This window comes from Colossoma macropomum, unplaced genomic scaffold (assembly GCF_904425465.1).
Source record: "Colossoma macropomum unplaced genomic scaffold, Colossoma_macropomum, whole genome shotgun sequence".
Taxonomy (NCBI): Eukaryota; Metazoa; Chordata; class Actinopteri; order Characiformes; family Serrasalmidae; genus Colossoma; species Colossoma macropomum.
In genome coordinates, this window is record NW_023494825.1 from 1210908 (window position 1) to 1231418 (window position 20511).

The 20511-nt window shown below is 35.6% G+C and overlaps 1 protein-coding gene across 1 annotated transcript; it reads right to left on the reverse strand.

The window, feature by feature from the left end:
- Positions 1-1025: 1025 nt before the first annotated feature.
- LOC118800200 (NACHT, LRR and PYD domains-containing protein 12-like) lies at positions 1026-19930 on the reverse strand. The gene is made up of 7 exons (XM_036560385.1): positions 19663-19930; positions 14451-14543; positions 9300-11073; positions 3197-3370; positions 2775-2948; positions 2376-2549; positions 1026-1481 (listed from the first exon to the last, which is right to left on the reverse strand). The coding sequence occupies exons 1-7, from the start codon at positions 19928-19930 to the stop codon at positions 1253-1255; spliced, it is 2886 nt and encodes a 961-aa protein (XP_036416278.1). The 3' UTR covers positions 1026-1252.
- Positions 19931-20511: the final 581 nt, after the last annotated feature.

A 20511-nucleotide genomic window follows, 5' to 3' on the forward strand; every position in this document is an offset into this window, starting at 1 on the left:
AGGCTTTTCTCTGTCATTGCCTACCATGTATCTTGACCCCTTTTGTTTGTTTTTTGACTATGTTTTTGCCTGTGCCCTGTTTGGTTTTGGTTGTTGTGATTTGTGCTTTTTAATTGTGTAATAATCACACAATTAAATGTAATTAAATGTATTATAAATGATTACATTTTCTTAATTTTGACTTTCTAATTGAAGTTTTTAACTGATTAATGTTGACTTTCCAAGCCCTGACTCCACAAATGAAAACTGATGCCCGGCCTACATCAGGTCAACATCAGGTCTAACAATGGTATCCACTTAACATCAGGCCAATGTAGGCTCATCATCAAGATAGCAATGGCTTAATGGCTTAATGGCTATCCATCACAGTCCGACCAGCCAAAGTGTCATTGGCCCAGCATGATTTGCCAACATTATGCCAACATAAGCAATGGTGTTGAGCAAACATTGGGCCAGTGTGCTCTTGCTATCTTGGTTAGTCCATGGTAAATAAAATAGTTTAAAAACAATAAGACAATCACAGTCTTCAGGCATTTGCCCTAGATATCTGCTTCTATTGCTGCACAAGATTGGACTGGTTAAATTAGCCTCTACGCACCATGTTGTGTGCATGTGGTAAATGCAAAGTCATTTTTTCCTCTTTTATTTTAGAAGCTGCAATGAAGTGTGCTAGTTATTGAGTTGGTAGTTGTCAATATCACTATTGCAATGTCTCTCGGATGTAATGCTTCCTAGCTACGCCACTGGCATAGTTATATGTTATACATATCATCTATCAATGTATCATTTCGTTATTTTTTCTTTGACAGGAAGCATGTTCTCTTGGTCATATTTTGAAAATCTGATGGTTTGATTGGTTTTTCTCAACTTCACTTGGAACTTGCATATTAGTAGTTCATGATCTGTTTCACAATCAGCCCCAAAACAAGTGTTGGCTTGGCAAGTAAAATGTTCCACGATTGCAATGGATACTCCAATATAGAGCATGTCATTTTACAGTCATGGTTATTACACAACAGTTTAGTGCCCAGTTACTACACAATGGTGTACAATTACTATATTATGGTGGACTGGTACTATACTACAGTATACGGTACCATTTAATTGTATCGAGTACAATTATTATACTATCATGCACAGTTATTGTGCTACAGTTATGAAGTAATAGTTAATGAAGTTACACTATTACTTTATAAATTAATATGCTGGAGAGCTTTGTCAGAAATATATAAGAAGCAGATGAGTACATTCTTCATTTCAATAATTCACACACAAACACACACACATTTGAAAACAGTTTTTCATACCGGAGTTTGTTCAGTGTGCACTCTGGATCCTCCAGTCTAGCAGAGAGCAGCTTTACTCCAGACTCTCCTAGATGGTTGTAGGTCAGATCCAGTTCTTTCAGGTATGAGGGGTTTGAACTCAGAGCTGAAGCCAGAGAAGAACAGCCTTTCTCTGTGATCATGCAACCCGATAATCTGCAGAGAGGCGATAGAAGAAAATACATACTGAAAAAGTGATGCATGTCTATATTTAACAGAACTTAACAGAAACAAACAAAAAATGACAGTTTGACACAAGTAATTACAACACTCTTTTTTAATAAAAAAAATCACTAATTTTGAGCTTTTACAAATATCAGTGTAAAAGAAGCACCCAGATTTTCCACATTTTCGATTTAATGTGATGAAAGAGAGTGTTTTTATTTTGACACTTGTAGGCCTTATCTTTTTCCCTTTCATTACAAATCCAGCCCATTTAACAATGCAGTCAATATTTTGCAGATTTTTCTAATTAGTCTTCTCAGTTTCATAAATCGGAAACAGCTTGACATATATTTGACACAAGTAGAAAACCCTTTCTAAATATAGCGTTTATGTGTCATAGTATCAGTGAAAAGTTCAGTTTGGCAAAGACATAAATATTGTCCCCTTCAATATCAGTTTTGGTCTATAATATTCATCTTGTGTTTCTGAGAGAGTGTTGAGTACGACCATCAAAATTTAAAATTCAAAGGTAATACATTTCGAACAGAATTGGCTAATCACTGCTTTCTATTATTGTCCCAAGTTTTTTTGGAATTGGGTATTTATATGTGTATGTATTTGCTGAGTTTTACATATTGATAAAAAATATATTTGTGTTGAGTACATTGTCATCATTGTTTCTTTCACCACCATTATGAAGATTAACTGTTGATAAAATGAATCATTTCACTTCAAACTACACAATTAACATTATATCTCACTGAGGATGCAGATGTTTTGAAAATGGTGGAATGTGAGCCTAAATTAATTAGAAATTTCATCTTGATCTAAATTGCATGTAAATCAATTCCATTGTGTTCCAGATTTGACTAACAGAAAGCCTACCCAAGTATCTCCAGTTTACAATGTAAACTCTTCAGTCCAGCAGAAAGGACCTCCACTCCTGAATCCTGTAGGTCATTGTTACTCATAAGTAGCTCTTTGAGGGTGGAGGTTTCCAGTTTTAAAACTGATTCCAGATTTTCACAAGCCTTTTTTCCAAGATTACATAAAGCTAGTCTGCAAAGCAAGAGTAAATACAATAGATCTAAAAATACAGGCAAACTTTTAAAAAACTGGCATGATTAAGAAGTGTAAGAAAATATACTTATATTTTTGTGTTAATAAATACAATAGAAGTCTGTAGCCACAGAAAATAAAGAAAAAAAAAAATCTTAAATAATGAATGAATGTCTTGAGTTTACAGTTTCCTGCTACTAGATTTTTACCACTCCGAAAGCTGACCTGAGTATCTTCAGTTTACAGTGTGAACTCTTTAGTCCAGCAGAGAGGACCTCCACTCCTGTATCTTGCAGATCATTGTTACTGATGTCCAGCTCTTTCAGGGAAGATGTTTCCAATTTTAAAACCGATTCCAAATTTTCACAGGACTTTTTTCCAAGATTACACAAAGCTAGTCTGCAAAGTGAGATTAAATAAAATAGATATTACAATACAAGCCAAATGAGATAATTAAAATAATGTTTCAAATGTCATGTTTACAATATTTAGCTAAGATTTTACATATTTTATATTACTGAGATGGTTAGATTAAGAAACATAATATTCTGTAGCCACAAGAAATTAAGCAAAAAACTTAAGTAATGAAATCAATGTTTTGAGACTACAGTTTTACTTTACAAATTTCTACTATTCAGAAAGCTGACCTTAGAATCTCCAGTTTACAGTTTGAACTCTTCAGTCCAGCAGAGAGGAGCTCCAGTCCTGAGTCTTGCAGGTCATTGTTACTGAGGTCCAGTTCTTTCAGGGAGCAGTTTTCCAGTTTTAACACTGATTCCAAATCTTTACAAGTGTTTACCCCAAGATTACATGAAGCTAATCTATAAAGGAAGAATGAATAAACAAATTTTACAATATATTCAAAGGTATCTAAGAAAAAATACAGCAGCACAGCAAAATGACTAAACTCAATAAAGGCTGAATATATATCCGCAGTGCTGTGGGTCTCTAGACCTACACTCGAGTGTAAACAACACAGCATACTAAAGTTGAATATGATCACAAACACAGATAACAGTATTACAATTAGACAAAACAAACAGCTAGACAGTGTAAAGAACACTGTGTATGAAACAGACACAAACACATATGAATGAAAGTGATGCACAGATGTGAAAGAGAAAAAGCTCTGTCAAAGTGATGAAAAGACAACACCTATAATAATTAATTTTAAACAGTTTATTAAATGAGGGTAAACAATATGTACATGTAATATTCTCTCTTTTTCTTTTGAAACAATGGATTATTGTGAGGTATTAATAACCCTTTAGGCTACAAAAAGAGTAAGCTTTCCATTATGTGTGCTGGGTTTTTTCCAGACTGTGAATTATTCTCTGGGGAAATCAGTTATAAAATATACATTTAATTTTTTATGAACAAAACATTGTGATAATTAACTTTAATTATTCCCCAGGTGTGCAGTAAATGCTTGATGTGTAAGTTAAGGTTACTTTGGTCTCCTACATCCACAAGAGAGCACACTGCTTAAATAGCAACTGTCCCCATGGTGTCAACAGTGTTATGTATCAGATGTCATTGTATAATAAAACAGAATATCTGCATGAGTGAAGGGATGTGTCAGCTGCAGTATGCAGTTGTCCTTCTACCAATTACTGTTATTCAGCTTATAATGTAGAAACACTTATTACACACTTGTATCATAAACATAACTTTTATCTTCAATTTAGGCTGGGATCTTCCTATGGTCAGAGACTATTTAACCAGATGTCATCATTACATAAACCCAAACAAAGATAACTTTAATAAAGGTGTATTTATTGATTGAATATTAATAACAGTAAATGTATGATTTATTTTATGGGGAATTGAGCAGTATATGGAATGTGGAATGTAGATGCTAAGTTAAAAACTTGGGGGTATCCAGTCATTGCTGTATTTTATCTCAGCTCTTGAAGCCTGACCCTTTTCTTGCACAATGATGCCATGAGAAGTGAGAAAGGTGAGGTGTGTTTGTGTACATATGAGAGGGGAGAGAGAGAAAACTCAGTGAATTCTGGAGCCATAAGCTTGGTTTCCAGATGTACTGGCACCAGTTGAGAAGGGAGATGGTTCCCTAGCACTAGAAGTCAAGAAGATCAACTTTATCCTGAGAGTTCTGCTCAGTTTATAAATGAAGAAAAAATGCATTTGTGGCATATACTTTTAAAATTCATTTAACTATATTTTAAAATTGTATTTATCAAACATATTTTTGCAGTGCATGAAAATTGCCAAAAAATGCATTTGTTAATTATATATGATTTAATGTGATATGATATAATTATATATAAAATGCAATTTAAATATGTATTCCAAATGTATCACATACATTTTTGTAATTTATGATGTTTTTTATTTGCAGTTATTTATATGTTTTCATATTTTTTCAATTGCATACAGTTTTAAGAAAGTTTTTATATATCAATACCTATAACTTAACTTACTTTTTTTGTAAGTAATTTTGTCATGTCAAAGGTTCATTTGCTAATACGTACAATTAAGATACTGGAATACAAACTGATTTTTAAAAAGTATTCCAAACAATAAAGTGTATTAGACAATTATGTTGGTTGTTTTCATACATTTTCAAACATATTTAATCATTTACATACATGTTTTTATGGTTTAAATTTAAAATATATTTTGTTAATAAGGCAATATATTCTGAAAAAAGTCTCTTTAAACTACATTTCTCTCTTTATGTGCTTGTAATTGATAAAGCAAATTTGAATTGCACTTATGTATTAAAGCTATTACCATGCTTTAGTCTTACCATTATACTATAATGACATTGGCTTTTTGAGGATTTCACTGCCTATCAGACCCTTACATTACTTGATTTAACTAGGATGTATGCAAATATTCAAGTAGAGGCTGCCAAATTCTACCAAACTGACTCATTCTTTAAAGTAAGTCTATTTTTTTCATGTGCACCAGCTCACCAACCAACAGACTAACTGCAAGAGCTAACACGAACATTTTGATTCTGGCTGTATTTTTAAGGGGATAGAAGATTGTTTTAGTGATTGCTTTGATGTGGGTAGTGAATGTGAGATTTCACACTTGGACTTAGCCACTACAGCCTGGGAATCAAGGTGTTTACTAACATGAAGTCTTTTTCCTTTGCCGTTACACACATCAATCTCTGTTTGGTACTTATTTAACTGAAGAAAATGTTACTGCATCCAATTATTTATGTGCTGCATATATTGACACAGTGAGTCTATTGGGCTGTCATCATCTGGTAAAAGAGCAGGATATATCTGTGTATTATCTGCAATACTATGGTAATCAATGCTGCTGTTTTGTTTAGCCTAAAAGGAGCACATAAAAAGTTTTGCAAAGGTGGTCCATGAACTGATCTCTGTGGGATTTAACATCATATAACCACCCATCGGATTCATAGGTGCTAAAGATCTAACCCAATTAACCATTTTCTAGTACAAACAGACCTGATATTTAGTCAGAATTCTGTTGTATATCAACATTTATAACAGACATAGGCTTCTGTGGTAAGGTCAGAAGCCTTTGTCAAAATAAATATTTAAGTTAAGAAAAATTGCTAAGTTGATTGAAATCTATCTTTTCTATCTTTTTCTAAGATATCTTATAAAAGAAGATTTGAGACTGATCTATAGTTATTCAACCCAGGAGCAGCCAGAGTTGTTTTTAAGAGTGACTTAGTGGCCAAGTCCTTAACCATAATGACATAATTTTGAAAGCTTCAGAAATAACTAGAATGATCTAGAATGTGGCCACAAATGTACATAGTCTCTTATACATGCTGAGAGAGATGTGTCAAGTGAAGCAAGACGTTTTTTGGCCTTACTGTCCATGTTTTTATCTGTGTGCATGTTAAAACCTCTAGTTCTGATGAAAACATTGTAATCACATTTGCCAGCACCTTTAAAAATTATTTAAAAGAAAATGAAGTTACCAAGTGAAATCTCTGGGCTTGCACTGGAATGCATCTTTAAATAAAGCCACTACACTTCTTTTCTTACCAGCTTGGCACATATACAGCACATATTCATACATTTTGTAGATGCAGTCTCAGAAAACAGTAGCACTGCTTTCTTCTGCTAGCCACATCTCAATGAGACACAGAAAATCTAGTTTGTATGATATTTTAATGTCATTAACTAAAAAATATTTTTTGGCTAGAGATCTGATATTAAAGAGAGCTAACTTTGTGGAGATAATGGGAGCCCTTGGTGCAGTCTGAATTTGTTGTGATTCAGGTAACTTAGACTGGTTTACTGCACAAGCTAAATGCACTTGATTCCTTCTCTTTATAATTAACACAGGAATAAAGAACATTACAGGCATAGGGGATCCCAAGTTATTCTCAGAATAGCTGCCATCATTAGCAGTCACTCATTATTCTGTGCTTGATGCTTCAAGAGGAAACGATATACAAGACTGCTGCTGATAGAGTTGAAGTGGCCCAAAGGACCTTTCTGAATAAGGGCAGGAACCAGGACAGCAGTGCTCTTTGCTTTTTGGATAAAACTTGTGTAGTTGAGATGGCAAGTGAGAAGAGTCCCAGCATACCCATTCCTCCATTTTGTCTGAGAAAGCCATATGTGTAAGCGATGAGGGATGGTGGAGGATGAGAGGGATGACTGCGATGACTCTGCTGGTGATTCCAGTGTCCTTGCTGGCTGATGCAGGTCAGAAATTCAGCCTGAGTCATGTTTTCCTGTGGTGGACACTGTGGTTGCTCTGTGCCACTAGTATTCTAAAGTGTCTCCACTTGTGGTGTGGTGTTTGATGAACTCAATATTTAACATTTTTCTGAATGATATTGATCTAAACCCAAACAAAAGGGGAAAACTATTGGGAGCACGACTTTGAAATATTGCTTATTCATAAAATAATTCAAGTTTTTTACTCAAATGTTATTTCATGTAATCCATGCATTACTTGACCAGTGGATGCCTGGAGATATGTTGGTGAATAATGGCCCAACTGTAAATGGTAGTATTGCTGTAACCTATAAATGTAGAGAAATTAATATTTAACAATATTAATAGCTCTATATGGTGAATATGTTTGTTTTGATTTTTCTTTACATTAATTACACTGTTATGAAGTTATATTACATAATATAACATAGTTCTATAAATAATGACAGCGATAATGTGACTACACAATAGTTTTGGGCATTTAGGGACCTCTCAGTTGCAAGAATATTTTGTAACATGGCTTGTGCTCCGGACCCGTTCTCAGAGTGGATGAATCTTATAATTGCAAACGCATAGAAAAAGTATTATTAAAGAACTTGATTAAAACTTGGTGAAGGACGTTTTCCAAAGATGTGAGTGTATTATCTACTATTGTCATCATATCTTATGGATAGAGTGTCTCTGCAATGTCCCGTCTTCTGTTTGGGTCTTCAGGCTTCTGAATGGCTGGTTCATGATTCCTCCAATTATATCCCTCAACCTTGTAGCTGCTCAGCCTTTTCCACTTTTACCTTCAACTCCTCCAAGCATAATGGTCTTTTCCAATGAATAGGTTCTCCTGGCTCAGTAACAAATTTGATTCTTTCAGTTTTAACAACAAAAGAACTTATATTGTACAGAGTCAATAGTAATGTTAATTTTTCAGAATGGAATATCACTCCATATCGTTAAATTATCTGAATTATTTATTTAGTGTTCTGCCTTCCAGGCAAGGCATAAAGTAAAATGCTTTTTTAGGTAGAACTAACAGTGTTGGCAAAGCACAGATAGAAACAAGTACAGACTCAGTTGAATCTGTTGTCAAATTCTTTCAGTCTCTTTGAACCAATGCTTTGCTTTGAGTAGGCATTTTATTTGATTCGCTGCACTGTAAAACCTAATGAGTTCAGTGAACTCAAATGGTTTAAGGAAACCAATTGCCTTAAATCATTTTAGTTTCCGTTACTACATACTAGGATATGTATCTAGTAAAGGGGTTACATACACTTATAGGGCACTTTATTACATTGTACCTACATTTATTGTCATATAGGTACATTTCTTCTTTCTTTGCACAATTTATTCCCCCTTTATCCTGTTCATCACTGGTCAGGACCCCCACAGGATCACCACAGAGCAGGTATTTTTTTGGGTTGTAAATCATTCTTAGCACTGCAGTGACACTGATGTGGTGGTGAGTTTTAGTGTGTGTTACATTGTGACAAGTGGATCACACACAGCAGTGCTTCTGGAGTGCAAGGCTTTCCAGGCCAGCTGCCTATGTGACACTACACTGTTGTTGCAGGGCCCCCCAGGCAGAGAGGGACCTTCTCCTGTGGCTAAGAACACTTTCCAGGCTAGCCAAGTAACTATACCATAGGAACTGTGTGTAAGTGTTGTGCATTGTTTTATTTATTGTCTATTATGCACTTTGTTACTTCTGTAAAGTGCCCTTTGGTATAAGAAAAGTGCTATGTAAATATTCTTTATGTTATTCTATAATACATAAAATATTATAAAGTAATATATTACTATAAAAATAATTATACATGTTCTAATTTGACATAGAAATTTGTATTCATTGTGCTACTTGTTTATCTTGCACAGTTTATGCAAACTATATACAGTATCTGATTAAAATGATACATTTGATAAACGTATTTTCTAGGCATCAGCAGTGGAGCAATTTAAAATAAAAGCTGGCAAAACACTGTAGCTTAGTCATATGTGAATTATGAGTAAATAAATATTTTTTGAACTTTTTAACAAATGTTTAAAGTATTAAAATGGAAATGATACTTACAGAGCATTTCTTGTGTTTTTCACCACTGACAGTAGTCTGTTCAGTCCTTCATCAGATGGCCTGTATTTCTTCAGTTCAAATTTCTCTTGAGTCTCCTCTGACATCAGCAACACAAACACCAGAGCTGACCACTGTGGAGATGAGAGTTCTTGTGTTGAGAGATTTCCTGATTTCAGGTGTTTTGCGATTTCAGTTGTCATGGAATTGTCTTTCAGTTCACTCAGGCAGTGTAAGAGATTCAGGCTTCTGTCAGATGACATTTCCTCATTCAGTTTCTTCTTGATATAGTCGGCTGTGTTTCTATCACTCGCTGCTCTGATCTTCAGATTTGGCAGAAGTTCAGTTAGAATACCCTGACTGTCCTCCAGTGAGAGGCCAATGAGAAAACGGAGAAAAAGGTCCAGGTGTCCATTTTCACTCTGCAAAGCTCTTTCCACTGCACACTTATGAAGATCTTTTATTCTCTTATTCATCCATTTAATCTTGTTCCAGAATGCCCCCTTTTTGAATGCATTCCTTTTCTTGTTGCAGTGTGAGTAATGCACATATAAAGCTGCAAGGCTTTCCTGAACACTCAGATGCACAAAGCTGAAAATATTCCTCTCAGAAACTCCTCCCTGCTGACTGAAAATCTGTGTGCACACTCCTGAGAACACAGTGCCATCACTGACATCAATGCTGCATTTCCTAAGATCACCCTCATAGAAAATCAGAGTACCACTCTCAAGATTACAGAAGGCCAGTTTACCAAGCTTCAAAATGATGTGCTCAGCATCAACAGTTTTGGTCTCCTCACTGTATTTCTTTTTCATTAAGTTTTTCTGCTGGAGTAGGAAGCTTATGTACATTCCTGTCAGAGTTGTGGGGATGTCCTTATTGCTGTCTTGAACCATCAGGGGCTGAAGCACAGTGGCAGAGATCCAGCAGAACACTGGGATTTGACACATGATGTAGAGACTCCTTGATTTCTTTATATGTGAAAAAACTTCCTTTGCCATATCCTCATTACAATATTTGCTGAAGTATGCCTCTTTTTGTTTATCATTGAATCCTCGTACTTCTGTCACCAGATTGATGTAGTCCCGGGGAATGAGATGAGCTGCTGCTGGTCGGCAAGTTATCCAGATGAGAGCAAAGGGAAGCAGATTTCTGTTGATAAGATTTGTGATCAATGTTCCCAATGAGGTCTTTTCATTGATATCTTTTACTTCCTCTCCATCCTTAAAGCAAAGAGGAAAGCGGCACTCATCCAACCCATCAAAGATAAACAAAATTTTACCATCATCTTCTGGAAGAGACTTCAGTTCAGTTTTTGAAGAAAAAAAACAATGATTTAGTAGTTCAATCAAACTGAACTTCTTTTCTTTCTTCAGATTCAGTTCACGGAAGGGAAGAGGAAAAATCAAGTTTATGTCTTGGTTCTCCTCTCCCTTCACCCAGTCAAGTATGAATTTGTTGACTGACACAGTTTTGCCAACTCCTGCAATTCCCATTGTTAACACTTTTCTGTTCCGTCTTCTGGTACCAGGCTGGGCCTTGAAAAGGTCACAGCATTTGACACAAATTTCCTCACTAGCAGGTCTGTTGGTGGACATTTCCATTTGCATCACTTCATGCTCTTGAATGACTCCTCCACTTTCATTCTGCACTACAATGAGATCAGTGTAGATATCCTCCAAGAACTTTGTATGGCCTGTCAGTGAATTTCCAATTAGTATACTTTCATATAGTAGCCTCAGGGTGGACTTCAACTGAATGCGGTGCTGTTGATCTTCTGTGAGAAAAATAAGAAACAAAGTTGTTCTTATGAGCTAAATCAGTTAGTCATCATTACAAAGAAGAACATGAAACAACTGTTGAATACTTATGTGAAGTATATACTTCACCTTATGTGAACTATATCTTTAGTCTGATGGCACAAATTAGCAAAAAAGAAATGATTAAGGTTTATTTCTCAAACTATGTGGCAAAGTAAGTTAATGCATGCTATGTGTCCTATTGTTCATTGATTAATTATTCTTATGATTTTACTTGTGAAATATGAATAATAATAGCCTGAATGATAATTCTCTATCTACTTCATATGGGCATTGTTTATATTCACAAGAACATGGTGACCCTGAAGCCTTGTCAGCTATCCTAGTTTGCCAGTGACACAGTGGCATTAGCAAAGAACCAGTAAATAGATTAGTAAAGCACATATTCTAGTATCATGTTCTAATATGATTATGACATTGCGTAGATTAGAAATGTAGATTAGAAAGTTACAGTACAACACAAACTGTATGCTTAAATGTTTTTGACTTAAGTATCATCATACAATGGTCCTAAGAATTGATATAAAAAAGGATTCATTTAGGGGATTTAGGCAGTCAAGCTCAGTGTAGCTTGGCTTACAGAGGGAGAAAGTAAGGCTGTTCCCAGATCAATTCATGTACTCTTTCTTTTCTTAATTTTAAATCAGTTAATCAGAAATGATACATATTAACTAATCAGTAAGTCATGCTGCATTAACAGTAACTACTATTAGCTACCTAGGAATTCTAGTTAATTACTCAGTAGGTAATAATGAACTAACGACTGGGGTATTTCACTATTAACTAAACAATAACTACTAGGTATCACTGAGAATTTGTTTCTAACTATAGTTCCTTAGAAAATCTACTCATACATTACTGATCAGCTCATCATTAATTGCCTGAGTCTCTAAGGTTCCTGGTGAACTGATGTAGTGTATTCCAAAACATCTAGAAGTAATAAAATACACTGCACAGTGTGCAGTCTGTAGAGTATAAAATTTACATAAACATAATTGAATATAAATAAATATAAATTCATGTACTTGTTATTTACAGAAACAGGTATCACCAGAGAAGGTGGAAAGCAGTAGTAGTATAAATACGAAGAGAGTTTGATATTTAAAATAAATATTTTAGAGTTCTATTAAATTAAATGAAGTAACTTTTAACAGTAAAATTGCACTGTTCTGATAGCATTGTCCTTTCTGTTAAACACCAGTAAAGTAATTGTGAGTGCTGTGAATGGAGATTGGCTAAATCAGCGTTCTCTGTGGACAGTGGCACAGTGCGTAGCGCTGTTGCCTCACACTCCCACTGTGCAATGACTGAATCAGACCCACTATAAGACCCCTGATTCAGCTGTTTTTTTCAGATTCCAGCAGTACAGCACTAATGTACAGATACAGTAGTGTTCTTCTAGTAGGTACAGTGTTCTTCTACAATGTCCATTGTACGATGTTGTTTCAGAATAATAAGCATATTAGTGTTATTAAACCTAACTTGACTGCTTATGTTCTGTTATGAGTGCATGCTTGCTAGCTAGTTAACTTGATAAGCTAATGTGAGCTAAGCTAATGGGCAACAATACTTTGTGCCTTAGACATGAAACAGAAAAAGTTACAGTTTCTGTAAATAGTAATAGAGAATATAAATTTAAATTTGATACTATTGGTAATATTTATTTAAGTTTTTATTTCATAGACTAGACAATTTTGTATTGGGGCACCCCTGAAAATATGGCCTCAGTGGGTCTTCGCTATAAATGAGTAATATGACATAGATGTGATATAATTGAGTGTATTTGAGATCATGAAATAAATGTAAGTGTTTATGAGGGCAGTTAATGCATTATGCTTCTAGAATGCACCCCCTTTTTTAACCACCACATCAAACCCAATGTGAATCTATCAATTAATTTAGTTTATATAGCCTTCAATATTTTCAGATGAAAATACAAATAAATAGTACTAAATAGTACTCTTGTTTTTGTCTTTTTTGTTTCTGTGGAGGCAGCTGCTGTAGAGACAGAGTTTGATTCACCAAACTGGCATAGGCTGGTACAGTCATATGCAAAAGTAAAAATAAGTTAAAACATCCTCTACAGAGAACACACTTGTGTGGCACTTTCCTGCCAAAAGTTTCTAATGAAATACTAAAATCCACAAACAAAATGTTAAGTATCAAAATGTCCAAAATGCTAATAGTTACAGTTATTATTTTGAAAAGATTATTACTAATTTTCGCTTATTCTGATCTAAAATTATTTCTCCCTATGTAAAATGATGTAACTTAGTTGTTGAACAAAGCTATACCAACTTTGGGCTTGCAGATGCTAGTGTCATCTTGTGCTAGCTAGGCAAGCCAAAATGGTAATGAACTAAATTGCTTAAACATCTAACATTAGTTCAGCGTATTATTGCAAAGAAACTGAATGCAGCAAACTGTAAACTGGCATGCTGAAATAATAAGCCAGTTTGAGTGAGTAAAAATAAGAAACGTTTACACAAACTTTCATAATCCCAAGAAAGTAATGGCCAACTATGACAACTTTATTTCCATGTATGGTGATTAAAAATGACTAAGAGAATCATCTCAGAACAGTAGTAAATCCTAGCTTGTAGCAATCAGCTGTATTTTCCCTCTTTATTTTGTTCATACAAGGTGCTTATTTATTCCAGCGCTAATTGACAGCACTTCAGATTTAAGAGTTTCTTGCCCCAGCACACCATTGGGTGTTTTAAGGCAAGAAACAGTTGAAACCATGCAGAGCTGCAGGTCTTTAGAAACGTGATTAAGAAACAATTATTTAATCATCCACATAGCACACCTAGTTAGCCTTTTGGTGGCCACTGCTAGGCTACTTAGAACTAGCAGGTACAAGCCCAGAAGCTGTTATAGCTTTGTTCTGACCAACCATATGGAATAAATTGGTGAGATTAGGTTGGTTGGACCTACATTACTATATCAGTCTCTTTTTTCATTTTCTCTCCCCCCTTTTTCTCTCAAGAGTCATCCCCTTTTTTCTGCCATTTCTGCCATTGATGGCAAAGTCTGCCCTAAGGGCCAACTGAACTAAAATAAAAGTTAGGCCCATTTGCTCGCCTGAGGCTGATCTGGTGTGTCATCTGGGGTTACACATATGAAAGTTATCACACTGGTGCTGAAACCAAAAAACTTTCTTTAACGTTTTAGCTTTTTTCTTGACCCTCACACTCCTGGTATTTACAACTACTAATACAGAGAATGAGAGCATATGTTAGAACATACGTTATGCAGGCCATGGTGTTTAAGCTGAGATATTTTTCACTGTAATGCAGTAGTAAAGGTGACAGTGATGATGAGTTGAGTTTACCTGAAGTGAGAGCATTAACTGAGGCTCCAGTTTGGGTTGCAGTTGAGGAGGCTGCAGTACTCTTATCAGTTACCTCTTTCCATTTTTCTCCACCTGAGCGCAGACAACAGAAACAGAAAACAGTAAAAAAAAAATCTGTTTTAGTAATAATTATTTAGCTGGGTCATTAGAAACTTTCTTGTGAATATCTCTTCATTTCTGTCAGCTCCTTGTGATGAACAGGGAAAACATAATCACGTGTAGTGCAAGGAGGATCCTGCAGAAATCGACAGATTTGTTTCAGTCATTTTAGCTGATCTGTTTTGCGACTTTTGCTAATGAAAAGAACTTAGAATTAAGTAATTTTTTAAACTAAACTATGCTAAGCACTACTTTTAGACACCAGCCCTGGGCCTTTTTCTCTGTAGTCATTTCCATAAGCTAAAATAAAGCAAGAGACAAGTTCATAAGTAGAGAGAGCAAAAGAGAAGAGTATTTTAGCCCTCTCTGTCACTCACTCAATTATTCATACAAACATAAACACACACAGACACACACACACACACACACAACAATTACTCTTTCTCTCTCTTATAACTTGAGATTTTTTTGAGGTACCTAGCACCATGTGACTAGCTGGAGTGCTACGGTTGAGACGCTAAATGCTCTCTCTCTGTTACTTGCCAGCTAGCTTTTGCGAATACACAGAGATTTCCAGTAGCAGGCGGGTACATTCTGCAATTGTGTCTCAAACCACATATACCTCACAAAATAGCATGCCAAATTAGTACATTATGTGCTATTGCCATTTTGAACATGCAATTAGTACAGCAGTATTTGGACAGCCTATGCACATTAGGCTGCATTTTAGTGGGTTTCGGGATAAAGCTGTTTTTTTTTCTCAATTGTAGTTAACTTTGAAAATCAATTAAATATACTACAATCTTAGCCAGAAGTTAGCCTACAGAAAACACAATGTATGAGAAATAGGTTGGTCTCTTGTGATTTTAGTTACACAATGGAAGAAGAAATAGTAGATGTACAGTAACCTATATAGTAACAAGGTAAATGTCTGCAACTGAATGGGGGTTGAGTTAGGGAATAAACTTGAGGGGCTGTTAACAAGACAGCTAAAAGGTGACCAAGCCAAACACATAATCCATAAGATTAAATTAAAACCAGGATAACTGGTTATAAATCCAAAGGATATAAATGACTACTTCAAAGTATTTTATTCTGAAATACACTCAAAAAAGCTGAAGTTAATGACACGATATGATTTCTTCTTCAGCTGTTCAGACCCCCTGAAATTGACTGAAGCCTCTAGAAATGATCTTTATGCTGGATTTTTTGAATCTGCTATTTTTAATGCCTTCTCACCTGGCAAAGCAGCAGGTCTGTGTCATGTGCTACTCCAAAACTGCCCACCTGAGGTCATCATCTCCTGAATACTAATAATCACTCTCACACACCTGTTCCCAATCTCTTCTCATCAGCTCTCCTACAAATACTCTCACACTCTCCCAACACTATTTGTGAAGCATTGTCTTTGTGTCACTGTATTCCTGAGTCTTTTCCCTGTGATTTATTTGACTTTGTAGTTTTTTTTGATCTTCTGATTTTTGAATTATGTCTTGGATTTCTTTGCCTCGGCTCTTTTGTGTGTATTTTTGATTTCTGACCATCTGCTCTGCCCTGACTATGCTTTTGGACTGTGTTTTACTGTTGTTCCTGTCACATAAAGCCTGCTTGTGGATCCTACTAACCAGCCTAAAAAACTAAAAAAAACTTTTTTTTTCCAGCAAAAATCGGAGGCTTCCTGGTTTCCTTATATGAATCAAATTTTGATCAAAAGGTATTAGCAAAAGTGTTGGCTACCATAGTTGGGAGAACATATTTTAACTATTATATAAATTGTTTTATTTCAATTTGGTTTTCATTCTCCAAAGTCTGCCAGCCTCTTAAAATCTTAGGCATTTAGTAAAAGAACACCAAAGCAGCCATTATTAGATGCCCTAAAAGCATTTGACTAGATACAATATCTGTAAATGTTTGAGGTACTCAAATAGTTTGGATTCGGTGACCCTTTTATTACATAAAATGCTATATTTAGTCCCAACATAGTTTGGATTGACCAAAGCTGGTAAGACTGGTCCTTTAAACTGTGGTGTGCTTTCAACCAAGGTGACTGTTTGGAGCTACTGGCTACAGGAATCTGGAGTCTTCCTCATGTCTATGGTATATAGCTAGTTAATACCGAGAACCTTGTGAATCTGAGAGCTGATTACCTGTTGATAAGTGTTTATGATCTTGTTACTTCTGTCCCTAACTTACTGAGCTACATTGACTAAGCTGTTACAATTTTCCTAAATTCATTTCCCAAATTCTCTGCCACTTAAATTAGTCGCTGACCCCTTTACATATCCGGGGCTTAATATCGTTTTAGATTAGATTAAACTTTGTAGGTATGATTGATAAAAGTGTAAATATTAAGACCTGGAGACTGCTTCCCTTGTCTGTTATCGACTGTGTTAATGCCATCAAGAGCACAATCTCAAAATTCTAACAGTCATCCAAAGAAGCAAGTATACCCCAAGAAAAGTTTAGACCTTTTCAAGATATTTGGAGATACAGATATCAAGTCTTCATTTAAACAGTGTTGATGGATAAAGGCGATATATTTGAACAATTTTCTAATGTAGAAAGTAAGTATACCTTTTACATATATTTCTACTTTAAACATGTTAAATTAAAATCAGGTGCATCTTTTCAGATGCTGATGTTTAGAACACCATTGGAGAATATCTTATCTCACATATTTGGTCTGGTTTGCTCTTTGTTTGGGACATCATTATGCCTAGATAAAAAAGAGCTCCCTGAGGCCTTCAGAAAGACAAAAATATCCAAAATCCAAAATATCGGAAATCAATTATGGCATTTTCCATCCACAAATGGAGATTTATAACTACTGCCAACTTGTCCAGGCCAGGCCTTCCAAGCAAATTTAACCTGAAAGCAGAACTCAAGATGCTTAAAGAAGTCTCTAACTACCCCAACATTTCGTAATAGGATCTGAAGGTAGCTCTTGCCACTGTTCATGTAAAGTGCATACATCTACCATTACAAAAAGACTATGCAGATTTGATCTACATGGAAGGAAATGCCAAGAGGAAACATTTGCTGTCTAAAAAGAACATCAAGGCAGAAATACCAGAAGCCATGTTTAGTGAAAACCAAAGACTGTCTTTGATCCGAAGAAGCTCATACCAACTGTAAAGCACGGTGGTGGAAGTTTGTTGCCTCAAAGCCTGTCCAACTTACAGTCATAGAATTGACAATGAATTCCATTTCATACCAGAGACTGCTTGAGGAAAAAGGGAGACCATCTGTAAAATAAAGTTTCAAAGTTTGAAGCTGAAGAAGTGGACCGTCTAACAGGATAATTATCCCAAACATGTAATAAATCCAGACAGGAATGGCTCAAAATGAAGAAATAGCGTGTTCTGTATTCAGAATTCTGCATGGAGGAGTCAGCAAAATGTCTCCCAGTACATGTCATTTATGTTTAGATTTACATTTACAACATTTAGCAGATGTTTTTATCCAGAGCGACTTACAAAAAGTGTGCTGTGTAACGAGGCAGAATAACTCAGACGCTCGCGGTTAAAAAACGAGAATGAGGCTTTAATGTTAGAGTCGTAATCCAAACTCGTGGTCAAAAAACAGGCAAAGGTCAAATTCAGCAAAGGTAACCAACACCAAAAGACAAACATAGGGCAAACAAAGTCCAAAGGGCAAAGGCAAAAGAGCAAAAGTCAAAAACAGCAAACAGAGTCAAAAAACCGGAAAAATCACAATAGAGAGAAGAATATAACGCTCAGTAGCTCTTGGAAAAAGAAGCAATACCTCGCAAGAAACTAGACTGAAAGCCCGGGCTTTATACTAAACTAATTATGTTAGAACAGGTGTAACCAGTTAATACTCAGGAGACTGAGAGCGGTGATTGGAGCAAGATGGAGGACTGAGAACCATGTGATCCCCCTGGGGATTCTGGGAATTGGAGTCCCTAGAGGCCTCTGAGGCTGAGGGACGTGTGACACGCTGTTGTCTACCCAGAGAAATTATCTTTGCTAGTTACAAATAGGTTAGAGAGAAGGCTAGTCCTGGGCTCATATATTGCTAGAAACAAAAGCCCATGTCAGAAATTGATAGACAGATATAGAAAGCTTATACCAGTTACTTAGGCCAGGGAGGTACTTATGTTTTCAACAGAACAAAATGACATCAGTCATGATTGCAAAGTCATATTTCCATTGTTTTTTTATTATTACATAATGTTTTTCTATAATGTTTAAATAAAGATGAAATACTGATATGTAATATCAAAAAAGAGCCCAATTTCATGGGGTGTACTTACTTCTTCACATGACTGTATATATTTTTCAGAATCATTCAATGTGCTTGCCTCTAGCCTTCTTTAAACAATAAGATATTAATATTAACAGTTTCTACCTTTGTTGTAGGTTCCTCAGTTTAACAATGTTTTTTTTAATGATCTTGATTATATTTATTTCAATAAAAATGTGTATGGTTTACCATAAGCGTAGATGAGGCAACTTTTATTAAAGCACTTTTTGTTGTATTTAGATGGTAATTTTTATTGTGGTATTTGTACATGATGTGTTGATATGAAGAAAGGTGCAAGTGTACTGTTATTTTATTTTGGCACTTCCATATAATAGAGCACTGTTTCAGTAATAAATATTGTACCTAATTTTGTTCACAGTGCCACAAGTATAACTAAAAACATAATGAAATAAATGCCTTAAACAACTAAATTTTCTTTTCTTTAGACACTTAACTTCTGTATTCTGTACATTCTGTAATAATTTTAAAAGGTTTCAGGGTTAACTGTTGTCATTTATTGTCAGCTCAGTGTTGTTCTTTTGATGTAATCTGCCAACACTTCAGGATATATACAAGAGCAGAATCAGTAAGTGCACTAGAAAGACTATAAAGATAACCTGCCATCCTGGTCATCACCTCCTCCATCCACTTCCTTCTGACCGAAGACTCGGGGACATTAAAAACAGCACAATTGGTTATGTAGTGGTTATGTAGCACTCGTTGACTGCAGTGGCCACCTTGCACATTAAACTGAACCGCACTCCCTTCTCTTTACAGTGGCCCGTAACTATATTTCTTTCAACTCTTCTCTTTACTGCTTCCTTACCGTCTTTGAGTTTGGTTCTTAGCTCCTCAGAAAGTTGGTTCTGGTTCATTTTCTTCAGGACAGCCATTGTGATCTCTACAGCTCTACTGTGTCCATATCTCTGCACCATCTGATCCACAGTGTCAGTTCTGACTGCATTCTCTAGAGGAGCCTTTTGGATGGGGGTGAATCCTTCCACACCACTAATCAGATGCCACTGGAATGTTTTCAGGTCATCCTTCTCCAAATCTTGAAGAGTGTTCAGCAACACTTCTGGAATATTTGCCATCTTGTATAGCTAGAAGTGAAGACAGACAATAGAATTAACTGTAATAGAGGTTTCTGCTGACTAAAAAGAAAAATATGTACTACAGGAGACCTGTTTCTGCTGGAAAGTTTCCATTAGCAGTAAGCATCTACAAAATCTGACCATCTGTTGTGTAAAAGAATCTGCTTAAATAAATACTCACTATGGACTGACTGATATGAACATTGTGTGAAATATATTAATTCAAGAGGTTAAAAGCTAATTAGTTCATTCCTCACCTAACCCACTGATCCTCCTAGGCCAGGGGGTGGGGGTGCTGGAGCCTGACAATGGTCTGACAGGACCCTGGTCACCCACCTGGGAAAGCAAACACAGGCCCTTCTTACTGTGTGGTGACAGCACTACCCACTGCACTACTGTGTAGTAATAGCAACTGTTATATTTTAATTTAGTACTCAATTTGTTGAAGTCAAAAAGTTTTCATTAGATTTTTCATCAGTTCTTTCCACTGAAAAAAACTTCTTTTAAAGACTCTATGGTATTTTTCAGTGACTCCAATAAAACCACAAGTTTTTATTGTATTCATCCAATAAAATATGCAT